This window comes from Pinus tabuliformis, chromosome 4_1 (genome assembly GCF_031772625.1).
Source record: "Pinus tabuliformis cultivar Carrire ecotype Pingquan chromosome 4_1, CPIR1, whole genome shotgun sequence".
NCBI lineage: Eukaryota > Viridiplantae > Streptophyta > Pinopsida > Pinales > Pinaceae > Pinus > Pinus tabuliformis.
This window is the reverse complement of record NC_142303.1, coordinates 861,270,173-861,289,009: the sequence shown is the minus strand read 5'-3', so window position 1 is coordinate 861,289,009 and position 18,837 is coordinate 861,270,173. Positions and strand designations below refer to the sequence as shown.

At 40.9% G+C, this 18,837-nt stretch overlaps 1 protein-coding gene and 1 long non-coding RNA gene across 2 annotated transcripts; one reads left to right on the top strand and one right to left on the bottom strand.

Annotated features, from left to right (window-relative positions):
• Positions 1 to 13,360: 13,360 nt before the first annotated feature.
• On the bottom strand, positions 13,361 to 16,729 carry LOC149178923 (uncharacterized). The gene is made up of 5 exons (XM_089422285.1): positions 15,343 to 16,729; positions 14,481 to 15,162; positions 14,376 to 14,380; positions 14,233 to 14,319; positions 13,361 to 13,818 (listed from the first exon to the last, which is right to left on the bottom strand). The coding sequence occupies exons 1-5, from the start codon at positions 16,727 to 16,729 to the stop codon at positions 13,361 to 13,363; spliced, it is 2,619 nt and encodes an 872-aa protein (XP_089278411.1).
• A 474-nt stretch (positions 16,730 to 17,203) lies between these two features.
• On the top strand, positions 17,204 to 17,599 carry LOC149178922 (uncharacterized). The gene is made up of 2 exons (XR_016258883.1): positions 17,204 to 17,379; positions 17,487 to 17,599. It is a non-coding gene; the product is annotated as an uncharacterized LOC149178922 (long non-coding RNA).
• Positions 17,600 to 18,837: the final 1,238 nt, after the last annotated feature.

Genomic DNA, 18,837 nt, shown 5'->3' with positions numbered 1-18,837 from the left:
TGGGATCACAAAAATACAAAGGGCCAATGCATAAGCAACTTGTGACCTATCGATAAAGTGACCTACCGATGTTGCGATGAGCGATGATGCAATCGCATCTTGACCGTTGGATCGCGAGCTTGATCGGACGGTGGAGAATCAATGGCGCATATCACATCGCTATTTGTGTTAATTCCATGGACCAGGGCTCCTGCTTGTTGCAATTGCAATATGCGATCAGGCACGGACCCGATGAGGTTTATGAACGTGATTGAATAACATTTGAAATCCGGATTTGTGGATTTTCTATGTATTGTCTGTGTATTGATGTTTTTGACCTCCCACCTATGTGATTGCGATTTGCGGTGACAAGATGGACCCGACAGGTTTATAGGTGCGATTGTATATATTTTGAGTTCTGGAAGGAGGGCAGTAAATGGTATTTCGGGCGGGCTTCAGGCGGTAAGTGGTATTGGAAGGGCTTCACCCGATTCCATACACCAGCCGACACATAGCACACCGCAGGGGAGAGAAAATTGTTTTTTCGGGCGGGTAATCTCCGTGCAAGTGGGCCACCCGAAATGATCGTCAGCCGTTGATTATCGATCACTGATTGGACGGTGGATGATGATCGATCTTTTTTTGAACCCGAAAGGATTATGGACGCGATTACATATTATTTAAAGTGTAGGCTTAAGGCTAATGATGTGTTTTTGTGTGTTTCCTATGTATTTTCCATTATATTGTTAGTTTCAAGATTATGGCAGGAGGAAGGCCAAACGATCAGGTTCTCGTGCCCGCTGGTTTCTTTTCAATCGTAAACAGCTTCTGTAAGGAAACAGTCGGGCTTCCATGTGTTAGGCGACTATAACTGAAGTGTTACAAAGGCACGGGGAACATAGTTGACAGGGATGCACAGAGGTCGAGAGTAAAAATAGAAGGAACAAAGAGTCGAGAGCCAGAGCTGAGAGCCAAGAGCCAAGAGCCGAGAGCCAAGAGCTGAGAGCCAAAGCTAAGAGCCAAGAGCCAAGAGCCGAGAGCCAGAAAGCCAAACATCCAGTGATAAAGATGGCATTCTAAGCCCATTGGTTCAGTTGTAAACCATTGGAGTTGAGTCAAAGACTTGTAAAATAATTCAGACCATGATCCCAAAGGGCCTAATCGAGTTGATTAGAGCTCAAGGAGACGTAGCCCAAGATATCAAGGTGAACTCCATATTACATTGTTGTCTTTTGTGTTTGTTTATTTGCTTCATTATTTATTGTTACATGTATTTAAATATCTGCATAATCAAAGAACACAAAGCACATAAACAGTATAAAAACAAACATAAGCATACACCTCTCTCAAGCACTTTTAATTCCGCAATTGTCAATCATAAGCTAGATCTTGGAAATTGTTTAAGCTTTGGAGTGGGAGAGGTTCTTGTAAGCTGACAAGAAGCATTTAGGTCCCCATTTTAGATCAGGTGGTATCAGAGAATCAAGTTTATTAACCCCACCTTCAAAGAAGGTGATATCAGAGCTTAAGTTATACCAGAGCAGGTTGTATCATGATGCAAGTGGTATTAGATCAGAATGCTTGATTGACAGAGCAATCTATATGCTTGTTTGACTTGAAAGGTGTTCAAACAGTAGCAAGGATTTTGCTGTTTGATTGTTTGTAAATTGACTGTTGTTTGAGTTTGCAAAAGTGAAAGGAAAGCTATTGATAGCTAAGTCCAGGAGAGGACAAGAAGGAAGAAGGGTTGAAGGCATTCTTCTTATCGCAAAGGACCTCAAAGAAATCCTTGAAGCACAAGAGGTTTGTTGCAAAAGGTTGCTTGAATAAGCTCTTTGTTAATCCTGTTTGAAGTTCTTTTGTTCATTTTGATAATGACTACTTCTACAAATGAGTCCTCAAATTCTTTCTTCATCACAAGATTCTTTGATGAAGACATGAAGCAAGTGTTATAGACATTTTTGGGCACTGCAACCCCAATCATATATGTCCATAAACCAAGGGCTTCTGAGTCCCTAAAAGTGTTGTTTCATGCCCTAAAGGAACATGGTCAGCTGATTACATCATCTCCCAGAAGTTCTCCACGGAAAACTTCTAAGAACTGGTCAAAATTGGACCATACAGGTTGCTCAGTGCTAAGGGTGCAATGCATCTCACCTACCTAGTGTAAAAGGTGCGATGCATACTAGAAAGCCCTTCTGTAGGGTGCGATGGGCGAGAATGGACAAATGGCAGAGACAGTTTGCGAGGTGGATGATCATGGAATCTTCCAAAAACTTCTCCTGTGACACTTGCCTCTCTGAATTCACCTAGGGATGAGTAAGAGATCATCAATCTCCAAGTGGAATCAAGAATTATCAGAGAGAAGACACTGATCAAAATCCCAGAAGCTGACTCACCTCCCTGCAATCATCTGTATATGGATCCCTCATCCCAGAGATCCAGAGGCTGGAATTTTGTATCTTGTAAGGAAGTGTTGTTGGTTTCCTGGTGGAATATCATAGTGTTGGGTGATCTAAGCTTTTCATGAGGTGAAGAAGGGCTTTCATGCTGGGAGGATGACGTTGGGTCAGATCAATGGGTTGTAATCCTCTCTTCTAATATTTACATCAATAAATCTATTCAAGTTTTCCTCCACATTCTTGTATGTCTGATAGTATATGCATTTGTGTGGTCAATATATATTTGGTCCTATATTGTTTATGATCGTAGATCTCTGCACTTTGAAGGTATTGTGCCACTTTGACTTTACAGGTACTCTTTGAAGCGGAGTGGTCAAGGGACAAACGGCAAAGACCTGCCGATGAGGAGAAGGAACAAGCAAAGAACCGAGCGAAAGATCGAGGTTTGTATTCTTTGATCCTCTCCTATCTACTTCTCATAAAGGAAAATTAAAGTAACTTTAATCTGTTTGTTTCTAAGATAGCTACCCGTCTTAGTGGGACTAGCAGCTCTGCATAGACACTAGATTTCCCGATAACAGCAAGACTTGTTCATCATGATGGATATGGTGAGAGAAATGTATGAGGATGGAAGGAAGAGCATCATACTTCGAGAGCAGTTGAATTCCATGAAGGAAGAGAATCAATTTCTTTCTGACAAATTGCAGGAAATGGAGATACAACTCCACATTGCAAAGATGAACCTGGAAAGGATGCATGAGTTGGAGACACAGCTCTTTGTTGCCAAAGAAGCCTTAGTCAAGTATCGGCTTGAAGAAGAGGTAAATAATTCCATTTTGTCTTCAATTCCTCTAAGAATGTTTATATTGGTTCTTTTGAAAAGTTACTGTCCAAGATGGGCTATGAAGGAAAAGGCTTGGGCAAAAATGCATAGGGTATTGTTGAGCCAATAATGGTTGAAGAAAGGCCGAAGTATTTTTGTCTTGGCTATGGACAATCTTATGGAGAAAGTTCCAAAGCTTCCATGGAGACTGTTACACTAAAATTTGTCACCATGACTATTTGCAGTCAATATGGCTCCATCAATAACCATATTGTCCTCCTTGGCAAGTCTTATCCCTCTGCTCCTCATGTCAAACTCCAAAAAAGAGAGAAAGCCTTTAAAAAATCAATATAACTCTGGTTACGCACTTTCTCCTACTTTTACCTGCGTGCCCGCACCTCAAGTACATAATACCTGCGTACTTGTACGCTCTGTCTGTAAAGGGGTGGGTGCGTACCCCTGTAAAAGTCAAAAGGCACAAGTTTTACTTCAAAAAACTTACTTGTGGTCGATTCTAGAGCATTCTAGAAGATGGTTTGACGTGGATTGAGCGCCTCCAGATGGTTCATGCATCCCAATGAAAGAGGAACTTATCCCATGAAGAGGGGAGCTATCCCTTTGAAAGAGGAGCTTATCCCATTGATGGTGGACCTGTTTAACAGGCATTGGGCAAGAGGGAGGGGAGGTTGAAAGCTGAACATTCCTAAGGGTAGATGCTGCTGAAATTAGGACTCCCTTATAGAGCTTGAGAGGAGAGGTTCCAATCCTTTCTTAGCTTCATTTGGAAGTGGGTGAGCTGATCAAAGTAGAGGAGAACTCTTGCTGGACCCTGGGAGGGACCTGCACAACACCAAGGCACTGGTTGTAAGGTTTCTTTTGTTTCCAATTAATACAATTAAGTTCATTTTTCTCAACAAGTTGTTATATATAATTTGTCTCATAAAATCCTTGGTCTTTATGATGAATATGTTTTATTATATGAGTTATTCAGGTGCTATGTAATCGTTTGCTTGTTAGTGAATGCAGGCTTCAAGGAGAAGGAGCTCATCTGGATCGGAGAGGCTTGGCTGCTACAAACAGCGTTGGACTAGAGGTAAGCCTTAAACACCTGGTTGCTTTTATTTTAAATGCATATTTAGGGAAATATAGTGCTTGATTGTTTTGTTTGTCACTAGAAAAGCCTTGTTTTCTAGGGAGGTCGGTTTTGTCCACAAAATTGACTCTTTCCGCATGACAGAGACAATTGAAACAGTTCCAAGAAGGAGTTTCATTGAAACACCTCCCATCTTAACATTTATTTATTCATCTTCACCCCTCTCTGACTTCTTCACAAATTCTAATGCTGATGATGAACCACGGAGGATGGTTCGAAACGTCGATGCACAAAAACAATAGATGCTATGAATCCGGAAGACACAACCACAAGGAGTTTCATTTCAGGTCTTCTACCTCAAATGTGTAAAGATTGTATTCATGGGGGATGCAATAGCTTGAAACATCATTTTCAGGAAGAAGGTGTTCACAAGCATACACTTGAACTAACGAGTTGTGGAAACTTTGAAACCATTGAAGAGGTTGATGGTGTCCCAAAGGGAGCTACTTCTTCATTCAATTCACCTCCTCATGAAGGTAATAAAGGTGAAAAATAAAGGTATAAATATGGTTCTAATCATATTCCTTTTGATTATGTAAAGCATGATAAATTTCCATATAAGAATGGGAAAAGAATTGCATGTTCCTTTTTTGGTTTGGATAACCATAATGTTTCTAGATGTTGGAAGAGAATGGCCACAAACAGGAAACTTTTGAAGGAAAAGAAGCAAAGAGCCAGAGGTCCATTGGACAAGGCAAATCATGCTATCAAGAAGATGCACATGTGTTGCACTTACTGCCATAAGCAAGGACATATTGCTGCAAAATGTTAGACTTTGAATCCAACAATGCTTCCATGAAACTTGAAGAAGGTGGAAAGAGAAAATGGTAGGAATGGAAAGAATATTCCATGATTGATGTGTTTCAGGATGATTCACATGTTGATGTTGATGTGCAGACAAAGGAAGGATCGTTGAAATGGATTGGTAAGAAATGGTTAGAATTCTTATCCAATTAAGATTGCATGTCTATTGATATAATGCATCTATTTTCATTTCTTTGTTAATGGAATGCAAGTTGTAGGGTTTTACCAAGAAGGTGAATAGAAAAGTTGAGTAGGAGACTCACTTTACTGTTGCAACATTATGTTCATTTCAGTTTCAAAAGTACAGTGTACTTAAGAGAAAGTTGAAGGATGAAACATTATATTTCATTTCAGCTTTGAAATTATAGTGTGCTTAAGTGAAAGTTGAAAGATGAAATGCATGCATGAGAATGATGTGCATGAACACAGGGATGTTGATGATTTTCTTTTATTTGAACATGTATGTGTAATTTACTTGAAGGGTTGATTGCTTTATTTTTAAGCATGCATGTAATGTAATGTTGACTTGGAAAAAGTTGATTTGATCTCCAAGATGGAGATAATGATGAAGTGTTTCATCTTTGAAAAAGATTCCTACAGTTCTTTTTCTACATGCTCGACTTGAAGGATCAATTGTTTTAAAGGCATGTTTTGTTGGCTTGTTATCTAGTCAATCATTTGTATGCAAATGTAAATACAAGGAGGTGTTCACAAGATGTGAAATCTGTTTCTTTTGATGAAGCAAGAATTTAAGCCATCCAGTTGTTGTCTGTAATTTTGTTGTTGTTAACAGTTGTTGTTGACAATATGTCAAACAGATACAAATGTAAATTTTTGTGAAGAAGATGTAACTTCACATTTGTTTGAGCCACCTTGGATCAATGATCAAGGAAGAGAAGTTAAAACTACCTTTTTTAACCTTCTTAGTAGGAGTTATACATGAAGTCACGGAGGAAGACAGTTCTTCCCAGGAGGACCAGCACATCCAGGAAGGAAAGTGTTCAAAGGCTTTGGTTCAGAGGCACGATGCAAGGCAAGTGTATGGAGGCTGAAAGAAGAGGGTGATGTACTCTCATTTACTGTCCAGATCAGTGTATCAGTCTTTTGGAGTCTAAAAGCTTTTTAGTGAGAAGGCATGATCCAAAATGGATCTAGCATTAACTTCTAAGTCTAAAAATATTCCTCACAGAGGAAAATTAAAGTCAAAGGATGCTTTTGGAAATAGTCTCATTGAATAGATCTCTTCATTCTGAATCTAATGCAATTTGAATGGGCTAAAATGGACTTCATATGAAGAAGTTATTGTAAAAAGAAATTTGCCCAATGTCCTTAGAAAAGGAGGCATTTTCTTATTAAATGGGACTTAAGAGAAATAAGGGTTCCTTAAAGAATCGCATTGGAAATATTAAAGGGGTCGGCGATCAATGAATCAGCGATATATATATATATATATCACATCGGAACAATGCACCAGACGTGGTACAAACCTCAGGCCATTGGGCGAACCAATTGTGATACGCCGATAGCATGATTAGCAATCGGCAATCGACGATCGGGATCACAACAATACAAAGGGCCAATGCATAAGCGACTCACGACCTGGTGATAAATAGACTTGCTGATGTTGCGATGAGCAATGATGCAATCGCATCTTGACCGTTGGATTGCGAGCTTGATCGGACGATGGAGGATCAATGGCACATATCGCATCGCTATTTGTGTTAAGTCCATGGACTAGGGCTCCTTCTTGTTGCGATTGCGATATGCGATCAAGCACGGACCCGATGAGGTTTATGAACGTGATTGAATAATATTTGAAATCCGGATTTGTGGATTTTCTATGTATTGCCTGTGTATTGATGTTTTTGACCTCCCACCTGTGCAATTGCGATTTGCGGTGACAGGACAGACCCAACGAGTTTATAGGTGCGATTGTATATATTTTGAGTTCCAGAAGGAGGGCAGTAAATGGTATTTCGGGTGGGCTTCAGGCAGTAAGTGGTATTGGAAGGGCTTCACCCAATTCCATACACCAGCCGACACATAGCACGCTACAGGAGAGAGAAAACTGCTTTTTCAGGTGGGTAATCTTCGTGCAAGTGGGCCACCCAAAATGATCGTCAGCCATTGATTATCGATCACTGATCAGACGGTGACAATGAACTAGTTGTTTGTGAACCCGAAAGGATTATGGATGCAATTACATATTATTTGAAGTCCGGGCTTAAGGCTAATAATGTGTTTCCTGTGTATTTTCTGTTATATTGTTATTTTCGGGATTATGGCAGGAGGAAGGCCAAACGATCAGGTTCCCATGCCCGCTGATTTATTTTCAATTGTAAACTACTTCTTTAAGGAAACAATCAGTCTTCCATGAATTAGGCGACTGTAACTGAAGTGTTACAAAGGCACGGGGAACACAATTGACAGGGATGCACAGAGGCCGAGAGTAAAAACAGAAGGCACAAAGAGCCGAGAGCCAAAGCCGAGAGCCAAGAGCCAAGAGCTAAGAGCCAAGAGCAAGAGCCGAGAGCCAAAGCCGAGAGCCAAGAGCTGAGAGCCGAGAGCCGAGAGCTAGAAAGCCAAACAGTCAGGGATAAAGATGGAATTCTAATCCCATTGGTTCAGTTGTAAACCATTGGAGTTGAGTCAAAGACTTGTAAAAGAATTTAGACCATAATCCCAAAGAGCCTAAGCGAGTTGATTAGAGCTCAAGGAGACGTAGCCTAAGATATCAGGGTGAATTCCATATTACATTGTTGTCTTTTGTGTTTGCTTATTTGCTTCATTATTTACTGTTACATGTATTTAAATATCTACATAAGAAAAGAACACAATGCACATAAACAGTCTAAAAACAAACATAAGCATACACCTCTCTCAAGCACTTTTAATTCCGCAATTGTCAATCATAAGCTAGATCTTGGAAATTGTTTAATATTTGGAGTGGAAGAGGTTCTTATAAGCTGAAAAGAAGCCTTTAAGTCCCCATTTCAGATCAGGGGAAGTTTGTGGGGAATCCAAAAACAAGTGAGGCCAACTCTCAGGCTGAGTCTCCAAACAAGAACAGAAGGAAAGATGTCAATTTCATTACCAACTCACAGAGCACAAAACTCTATGAGTACATTATGGTTAATTTGATGATGACTTACAATGTTGTATTATTGGTTTCTGTTATAGGTAGCTTAAAAATCAGAGTTCAGAGAACTTCGAAGACGCGACAATTAAACAGTGCTCCAACCCCAGTACAGTTGCGTCACTTGGAAATGGAAGAAAAAAGAAGAAAGAAGAATTAGATGGCGAAGGAAGGTCACCAACCGGGAAGGAAGGAAATAGAGGAACCAGAAAGGTGGGAAAGAAGATGAAAGGCCTGGAACCAACCTCAAGCAAAGGCCCGAGCAAAAGAGGCAGGAAAACAGGGAAGGAGAGTATGTAGAACCTGATCAACGCATACTATGTAGGAACCTCGGCTGAGGTGAAAGTCGTAATCTCCGAATGGGAAAGAGAACTAAACACAAACATTGAAAATCAAGAGATCGAGGCAGAGGAATGGGAAACAATCATCAAAGACCCCGGGAATACCAAAGGACGCCAAATGTTGTTTGGTCAAACTATCCAGTAGTATTGGGTCATGAAAAACATCCTGGCCCGTGCTATGACAACCTATAAGGAAAGAGAAGACCTGGAGGAGGATAGACCAACTAAGCCAAGTATGAAGGACCTACAAAGGGAGATACAATATGTCCAAATGCAGTTGTATAACAACAACCTCACTGTGAATAGGATTGAACAAAGTCTCCAGAATATGATGAGAAGTGAAGTTTCGGGTTCAAGCGCGAAAGCCCCAGCCCCGGTGGATTCTTCAGATGAATGAAGCAGACCAGTCAGTATAATTTTGTCTATATGATGGCTAGCATTTACTTTTTTAGCAAGAATTATATAGTTGATAAAGTTTCCAATGTAGCATGGATGGTAAGAAAAACTCTTTTTAAATTTTGGACAGCGTTCGATGCAGATAGGTGGCCAACAGACCTGGTTTCCTGCGGGCAGGTTGAGGCCACCTACAATTTTGTAGAAATCATACTTATTTTCATGAAATATTAATAGAAAAGGGACCTACCAAGCTTACACACACACACACATACACATATATATTCAAAAATGAAAATTTCCACACATAATTATATTCATTGCGAAGGTTCTTGAGAATAAATATATTTTTAAAAAATAAAAATATAAATTATTTTAAAAACATTTAAAATACAATAAATCTTTATTATTAATTTGAACTTACAAAAAAATACTATTTTAATCAAAATTTCTTAGTGCAATTTATGTGAGATAAATGTACAGTGATTTAGAAATTTATTTTTCCATAAATTTCTTACAAAAATTTAAACATATAAATTAAATTTTAAATTAAATCAAATAATTCATTACATTCCTTTTCCTTGTATAAGATTCTAGAAAAATCAAATTTTAATGGTTGCTTTTACTAAATTGCAATCATTATATCTTGTGTGATAGATATTCATCTGCACTTAGTACTACATGGTGAATATGATAAGATGGTTACCGATTTGTGACTACATCATAACTCTATTATGCCATACTTTGAACAATTTAAATTGCAATCATTATATCTTGTGTGATAGATATTCATCTGCACTTAGTACTACATGATGAATATGATAAGATGGTTACCGATTTGTGACTACATCATAACTCTATTATGCCATACTTTGAACAATTTGTATGTTATTGGGCCCATCTTACCATATTATATGATTGAACTCGATATCTCATTGAGAATATTTTCAATTATCACAGAGAATGGGAATAATAATTATCAAGAAACATGTCATGAAATATTCTAACAGTGAAATTGTTCATTGTGGTAAATTTGCATGACACAAATAGTATGATAATTTCAAGTAAGTCTAAACAAAATTTCAAAAAATAGAACCACTTATGTTAAAAAAAATTGAATAAATTAAAGAGTTGGATATATATTCTTAAAAAAAAAAAAAAAACATCTTGAACAAAACATTGTAACTCATTCCCATCTTGAACCACTTTATCATAGATAAGCAAAGAGACTACAAAATGTGTGAAGAACATTGATGGCCCAGCCCTGGTGACGTGGTCACAGCCACGTGACTCACCTCAGTCCCACGTGGTCACTTGTGCGCATACAAATATCTGCCCCCAATCCGAGGCGCATTTACAACACTTATCTGCCGGTTTTGGGTATGGTCACCGGCTCATCCAGTTGAAATGGCTTCCCGCCTATGTTAAACCCTAAAGGGTTATCCTCGGCTCATTTTCACTCTGTCTTTCTACTGTTACACTCTCCGTGTTGCTGTGGCGATGCTCACTGTGCGCTAACCCACCGAATCCTTTGCTCCGTCACTGGTTATGGTCCTGTTTGAGATGCGAATCCTTCACCTTCGCTGCTGTCTTCAATGGTCTGGTTCGGAAGTCTGTGGTAAGGGTTTTATATTTTCATGGATTCTGTGAAGAAGTCCTTTTGGTTTTCAACTTTTGAGCTTCAGTTCTGTGCAGGTGTTTGCAACCACGAGACTGTCACTCTTCCGAACTCAACCTGGCCTCGAGGTAAACTCTCGTGCTATGTTTTACCCTCCTCTGTCACCTGTTGTCGACACTTACAGGTTTTTGTGCATTTCAGCTTGTGGAACTGGTCTATGTCTCGGCAGTCTCCGTCGACCCTTGGGTAAGTCTGCAATTCTCTTCCACTCGCACCTTGCTGCCTTTGCTTCTCTTAATTTGATGTTTGTTCTGGTTGATAGATGCACTAAATCAATTTGTTGTTCTGTGCAGGTTGGCTAGGAGACCTGCTCACGAGGGTTTCAAGCTTGCAGTCTTCAACTTTCTCCAACCCTGGTACCCTTTGTAACCGGGTAGGGTTTACTCCTGCTCCAGCGTTTCTATAGTTTGTTCATTATGGAGTTAGCTGTAGTTTTCCGTTACTTAAGTTCTGTAGGGTTAGCCGTGCCCTTTGCTGGCGTTTACAGTCTCCGGGTTTCGTCCCTTTGTGTCATTATATGACCTCCATGCACAAGGTTTTGGAACTTGTTTTGTTTCGGCGGTGCCGGTTTAATATTTGGCTCTGTGTATTTGTCGAACTGTTTGCATATAAAGATTTAAGTAATGCTCTATTAATGGAATCAGTGTGGTTTGAACTGTTACCTTTCTTTAATAGCTATTGTATTCGATTTGTGAATGGTCGTGTTGCTCCTTGTATTTGCTTGCGGGTTCTGTTCTGTTACGGCCGCAACCTGGGCTTGCTTCGTTACCTGTGTCGTTCTTTATTCTCGTAAATACTTTGTATGCATACGCTGTTAAGCTTGACCGCCTTACGCTACCTTGCCTGTGTGTTAGTTCTGATAATGTAATTTATGGTTTTTGGCTCGATGTCTGTAACGCTCCAGAATTCCTAGTTACAGCATGATAACTTCGTTCTATTTCAATTCATTTCTAAAACAACAAATGCTCTGCAATGCTTAGATGTACAATATGGAAAAAGTAATTAACAGTAGATTATCTCAGAAAAGGAAAACAATGTTTCTGTTACAGAGGGTTTGGAATATTGTCTTGCTGCTTCTTCTTATTTCGTTCTGAGGTGAACCAAAAAGTCCCTGTTACATTCGTCTTTTTCATTTTTAAACTACTTGGAATATAACTGTCTACAAACTAAATCCTGTAACTGTCATTTGCTTCTTTAAACAAAAAGTTAACTAGACAGTTTTTTTGGTTTCCTAATTTAACAACCAGTAACTTAACTTGTTCTGAAAAATAAAGAAAAAGAAATGAACAATAATTAATAAAAGACAACAACCAGTTTTTCCTTTGATGACCTGTCCAACCACTCTTGGAGTTGTGTCCTGTTTCATCGTGAGTCAGTCATCGATCTTCTGTCTCCTCGGAGCTGGATGCTCCTGCATCAGGCTCCCGGGGTGGCAAAAAGTCATGGCTCCGTTCCATGAGGTCGTCAACAGAATAGCCCGCTTTAGTTATCTGCGCTGCGTTGAGCCAAGAACTGTCCTCTATTGGACGGTTCCGCCACTTGACCAAATATCGCAGATACTCTTTCCTGCGCGTGCGTCTAGCTACCTGTGTATCCAGAATTCCTTCGATCTCAAGGGGTGGTGCCTTTGGTAATTGTCTTGTCCAAGAACCTTCCTCATAGCTTTCTTTCTGTGGCACTGTAGTTGCTGTATCATTCTCTGAGTTGGCGACATAGGGAAACAGATCTGCCACGTTAAAAATGGGAGAAATTCCAATCTCAGGTGGCAACTGTATTTCGTAAGCGTTCACAGAAAATTTGCGAATGATTTTGCAGGGGCCGATCTTCTTGAATTTTAGCTTGTGGTACTCCCGCTTCGGGAACCTTTCCTTACGTAAATACGCAAGGACTTCATCCCCAACATTAAACTGAACTTCCCGACGCTTTGTGTCAGCTCGCTACTTGTATTTCTGACTGCTGTCCTGCAATTTCAGCTTGACTTGTTCGTGTAAATTGCTCATTGCTTGAGCGAATTCTTCCCCATCAGCGCTCCGTTTCTCGAGTTTTCCCAAATCCCGTAATTCATGCACTCCTCGCGGATGCATTCCGTACAAAATCTGGAACGGACTGTAACCGGTGCTGCGGTTAGGTGAATCGTTGTACGCGAACTCTGCTTGAGCAAGTACACGGTCCCATGTCCGGGAATTTCCTCCTGTCAAACTGCGAAGTAAGTTCCCTAGGCTTCTGTTTACGACTTCCGTCTGACCATCAGTCTGCGGATGATAAGCAGAGCTGAACTGCAATTGAGTATTTAACTTTTTCCACAGAGTTCTCCAAAAGTGACCAGTAAACTTTACATCCCGATCAGAGATGATGGATTTCGGGAGTCCATGTAACCGAACGACTTCAGTAAAGAATAGGTGTGCTATGTAGGTAGCGTCGCTGGTTTTCCTGCAAGGTACAAAATGTGCCATTTTTGAGAATCGGTCAACTACAACCATGACTGAATCGAAGCCCCGCTGTGTCTTTGGTAAACCCAAAACGAAGTCCATGCTCACTGAATCCCATGGTCGACTCGGAATCGGCAATGGTGAGTAAAGACCAGTGTTTTGACTATGACCCTTTGCTAGTTGACAAACTCTGCATCTGCTCACGTACCTCTGCACATCTCGCTACAGTTTCGGCCAAAAATAAAAGTGTTGTACTTGAGCAACCGTCTTGTCGATACCAAAGTGTCCAGCCAGTCCTCCACTGTGCTTCTCCTGTATTATATTTTCCCGCATAGAACAGTTGGGTATACACAGTTGTCCTCCTTTAAACAGCAGTCCTTCCTGCAAATTATAATCTAGCCACATGCTATCATTCCTTAACAAAGGGTTTTGACAGGCTTCATATGCCTCCCCAAATTCGGTATCAGTTTGATACAACTCTTTCAAATGCTCAAAACCCAAAACTTGCATTGTACTTTCTTGCAGAAGCAATGTTCTTCTGCTCAGTGCATCTGCCACCTTATTCGCTTGGCCACTAATGTGCTTTAATACGAATGTAAAATTCTGCAGATACTCCACCCAAGCTGCATGTTTGTGGTTCAATTTATGCTGTTGCATAATATACTGCAAGGCAGAATTATCTGTAAACAAAACAAACTCATCTCCCAGTAGATAATGCCGCCAATGCTTCAACGCTTGTATGATTGCATAAAATTCTTTGTCGTAGGTTGAGTACTTCTGCCTGCTCTCATTTAGCTTTTCACTGAAGAAAGCGACCGGTCTGTCCTCCTGACTAAGGACTGCTCCAATGGCTGTCCCGCTGGCATCACAACGAACTTGAAAAAGTTTGTTGAAATCTGGCAGTCTCAGTATAGGTCTTTCAGTAATCTTCTTCTTCAAAGTTTGAAAACTACTTTCTGCCGCTTCAGTCCAGTGAAAAGGCTGATTTGCCTTCTTGATCGTGTCCAACATAGGTGCGCAAATCTCGCTGAAATTTCTGATAAATTTCCTGTAAAAACTGGCTAGTCCATGGAAACTCCGGACTTCAAATAAACTCTTTGGTGACGGCCAGCTAACTATAGCTGTCACCTTTTCCGGATCCATTTTTAGTTCATTTTCCGCAATAACAAACCCCAAATACACTAGTTCTCGCTGAAAAAAGGTACACTTTTTCAGATTAATCAGCAGCTTGTTTTGCTGCAGCTTCCTCAACACACTCTGTAAATGCCTGAAATGATCCTCTTTAGTCCTGCTAAAAATCAAAATATCATCCAGGTAAACTATCACGAATTTCCCATTAAACTCCTTCAATACCTCATTCATCAAACGCATGAATGTGCTGGGAGCGTTACTCAATCCAAATGGCATCACCAGCCACTCATATAAGCCTTCGTTTGTCTTGAAAGCTGTCTTCCACTCATCGCCTTCTCGTATTCGAATCTGGTGATATCCACTCTTCAGATCAATTTTTGAGAAATAGGCTGCCCCACTCAAACAATCCATCATATCGTCCATCCTTGGTAAGGGAAACCTGTACCTGACAGTAATTTTGTTTATGGCTCTGGAGTCTGTGCACATTCGCCATTCTCCTCCCTTCTTTGGAGCCAAAACAGTCGGTACTGCACAAGGGCTCATACTCTCTCGAATCAACCCTTTATCAAGTAGCTCCTGAACTTGCTTCCTAATTTCCTCATGATCCTTGGGACTCATACGGTAAGCGGCCTTATTTGGTAAGCTTGCACCTGGTATAAAGTCAATACAATGACTAATACCCCTCCTTGGTGGTAACTCATTGGGAAGATCATCCACCACAATGTCCCCAAATTCTTGCAGTAACTGCTGAACTTCCTCAGGCAAATTTGATAGCTGTGTGTGTAATACTACTACCTTTGGTCTCCTTATGACAGCAAAATTGATTTCGCTGTCCTCAATCTGTTTCACGAACTCCTTTCCTCCCAACAGCAATGCCTTCACTCCACTGGCTTCTGTTGTATTTTCCTCCTTGATGGGTACAAGCGTGTGCTTGATCCCATCTTTAACAAACTTGTAGCAATTCTTTTTCCCGTCATGAACTGCACCTCTATCGAACTGCCAAGGTCGTCCCAACAGTAAGTGACAGACATCCATTGGCATGACATCACAAAGGATCTTATCCTTGTACTTACCAATCTGAAATTCTACTTCACATTGTTCGTCGACTAACAGCTGATGTCCTTTCTGCAGCCATGACACTTTGTAGGGTGTAGGGTGCTTTAATTTCTTCAATCCCAACTTTTCTACCATCTCCACCGCCACAAGATTGTCCGTACTCCCACTATCAATAATCAATTTGCAGCACTTGCCCCGCGACTTGCAGACAGTGCGGAACAAAGCTTTACGCTGATCTGGTTCTGCAATCTCCTTTGCTGGCTTCAACAGCACTTTGTTCAACACCAAAGCTTCACCTGTCTCCGGTGCATTTTCTGCTCCCTGAGGTGTTGTCTCAGCATCCTCTATCTGAACAACATAAGTTCCTCTTCCGCCTGCTGGTTCAGCTTCAGGACATTCATAAGACTTGTGCCCCCATTTGTGGCAGCGATAGCACTGGACAGCTCCCCTGCCCCGACCATTGCCTCGCCCTCGCTGAGGTGGTCGTCCTCCTCTCGTGCTATTGTCTTTTCCTGTCGCTCCAGCAGATTTAGAACTGCTATTTTCTTCACTTGGACCTGTACCTCGGCCTCTTCCAAACACTTTACCCTTTCCCCTGCTAGTTCCACCTCCTCTCCTGGCATTCTGCTTCCGATTAATCTTTTCTTCTGCCTTCAGTGCAAACTGATAGGCTTCTTCCATTGTCCGGGGTGAAAGGATACCAATTTCATCTAAGATTTCCCCCCTTAAGCCATTCACAAATCTGGCTGTTTTCTCCGGGGTGTCCTCCACATATCCGGCTCGCAAATTTAACTTGTAGAACTCTTCTGTAAATTCTTTCACAGTCATTCCCCTCTGCTTCAAGTTCTGTACCTGCCTGTACAGCATAATCTGATAATCCTGTGGTAAGAATTTCTCTTTCAGTTTGGCCTCCATTCTAGACCATTTCTTTATAGGCTGTTTGTTAAGCCTCCTCCGTTCCGCCTGAACGCTGTCCCACCACAAGGACGCATATCCTTTCAGCTTGGTGGCGGCGAACTTAACCTGCTTATCTTCGCTGGTTTCCTCAAATTCAAAATACTTGTTGACTTCACTTAACCAATCCAACAACACGTCTGCGGACAGACTTTCGTCATAAGTCGACAACTCATGTTTTGGCTTATGACTTGACAGCAAGACCGACTTCAACAATCTAAATTCTGGTGTCACCCCCTCTAATTCCTCCTCTGGTTCAACTTCTTCTTCATCACTGTCATCTGCTGGGTTTCTTCTTCCCCCAGCTTCCACCACTGCCAATCTTTCACGCAAAACTCGAATCTCCTCTCGAAGTCCATCATCTACTACCCTCCGGACTACTCTTCCCCTTCCTCTTCCTCTTCCTCTTCCTCTTCCTCTTCCTTCACCTTCACCTTCTACCTGTTCCATTGGTTCTAACTCAAGAAACTAGCTCTGATACCACTTATGATGGCCCAGCCCTGGTGACGTGGTCACAGCCACGTGACTCACCTCAGTCCCACGTGGTCACTTGTGCGCGGACAAATATCTGCCCCCAATCCGAGGCGCATTTACAACACTTATCTGCCGATTTTGGGTATGGTCACCGGCTCATCCAGTTGAAATGGCTTCCCGCCTATGTTAAACCCTAAAGGGTTATCCTCGGCTCATTTTCACTCTGTCTTTCTACTGTTACACTCTCCGTGTTGTTGTGGCGATGCTCACTGTGTGCTAACCCACCGAATCCTTTGCTCCGTCAGTGGTTATGGTCCTGTTTGAGATGCGAATCCTTCACCTTCGCTGCTGTCTTCAATGGTCTGGTTCGGAAGTCTGTGGTAAGGGTTTTATACTTTCATGGATTCTGTGAAGATATCCTCTTGGTTTTCAACTTCTGAGCTCCAATTTTGTGCAGGTGTTTGCAACCACGAGACTGTCACTCTTCCGAACTCAACCTGGCCTCGAGGTAAACTCTCGTGCTATGTTTTACCCTTCTCTGTCACCTGTTGTCGACACTTACAGGTTTTTGTGCATTTCAGCTTGTGGAACTGGTCTATGTCTCGGCAGTCTCCGTCGACCCTTGGGTAAGTCCGCAATTCTCTTCCACTCGCACCTTGCTGTCTTTACTTCTCTCACTTTGATGTTTGTTCTGGTTGTAAAACGCACTAATTCATATTGTTGTTCTGTGCAGGTTGGCTAGGAGACCTGCTCACGAGGGTTTCAAGCTTGCAGTCTTCAACTTTCTCCAACCCTGGTACCCTTTGTGACCGGGTAGGGTTTACTCCTGTTCCAGCGTTTCTATAGTTTATACAATGTGGAATTAGCTGTAGTTTTCCGTTACTTAAGTTTTGTAGGGTTAGCTGTGCCCTTTGCTGGCGTTTACAGTCTCCGGGTTTCGTCCCTTTGTGTCATTATATGACCTCCATGCACAAGGTTTTGGAACTTGTTTTGTTTCGGCGGTGCCAGTTTAATATTTGGCTCTGTGTATTTGTCGAACTGTTTGCATATAAAGATTTAAGTAATGCTCTATTAATGGAATCAGTGTGGTTTGAACTGTTACCTTTCCTTAATAGCTATTGTATTCGATTTGTGAATGGCCGTGTTGCTCCTTGTATTTGCTTGCGGGTTCTGTTCTGTTACGGCCGCAACCTGGGCTTGCTTCGTTACCTGTGTCGTTCTTTATTCTCGTAAATACTTTGTATGCATACGCTGTTAAGCTTGACCGCCTTACACTACCTTGCCTGGGTGTTAGTTCTGATAATGTAATTTATGGTTTTTGGCTCGATGTCTGTAACGCTCCAGAATTCCTAGTTACAGCATGATAACTTCGTTCTATTTCAATTCATTTCTAAAACAACAAATGCTCTGCAATGCTTAGATGTACAATATGGAAAAAGTAATTAACAGTAGATTATCTCAGAAAAGGAAAACAATGTTTCTGTTACAGAGGGTTTGGAATATTGTCTTGCTGCTTCTTCTTATTTCATTCTGAGGTGAACCAAAAAGTCCCTGTTACATTCGTCTTTTTCATTTTTAAACTACTTGGAATATAACTGTCTACAAACTAAATCCTGTAACTGTCATTTGCTTCTTTAAACAAAAAGTTAACTAGACAGTTTTTTTGGTTTCCTAATTTAACAACCAGTAACTTAACTTGTTCTGAAAAATAAAGAAAAAGAAATGAACAATAATTAATAAAAGACAACAACCAGTTTTTCCTTTGATGACCTGTCCAACCACTCTTGGAGTTGTGTCCTATTTCATCGTGAGTCAGTCATCGATCTCCTGTCTCCTCGGAGCTGGATGCTCCTGCATCAAACATTTAAAAAAAAAACCAAAAACAAAAACCATGGGAATTTTATATATTTGAGTCTCTACAAGACTCTATATGCATTGCATAATTCTTTCCTTTATGAAGAAATTTCCCCAAATTAAGTTCTAATTATTGTACTTTCAATTCTCATGTACATCACAAATAGGAATAAAAGGGCATGAGATCCCCAAAAATCCCATTACAATTAGAAGCAACTCGTCTAATGCCA

Coding starts and splice junctions, on each gene's coding strand:
- LOC149178923 (XM_089422285.1), bottom strand. CDS start 16,729: ATGGAACAGGTAGAAGGTGAAGGTGAAGGAAGAGGAAGAGGAAGAGGA. Junction 15,163..15,342: donor TGAAGTAGAATTTCAGATTG/GTAAGTACAAGG, acceptor AAAATACAACAG/AAGCCAGTGGAGTGAAGGCA. Junction 13,819..14,232: donor TAGCTGGCCGTCACCAAAGA/GTTTATTTGAAG, acceptor TTTTGTTTACAG/ATAATTCTGCCTTGCAGTAT.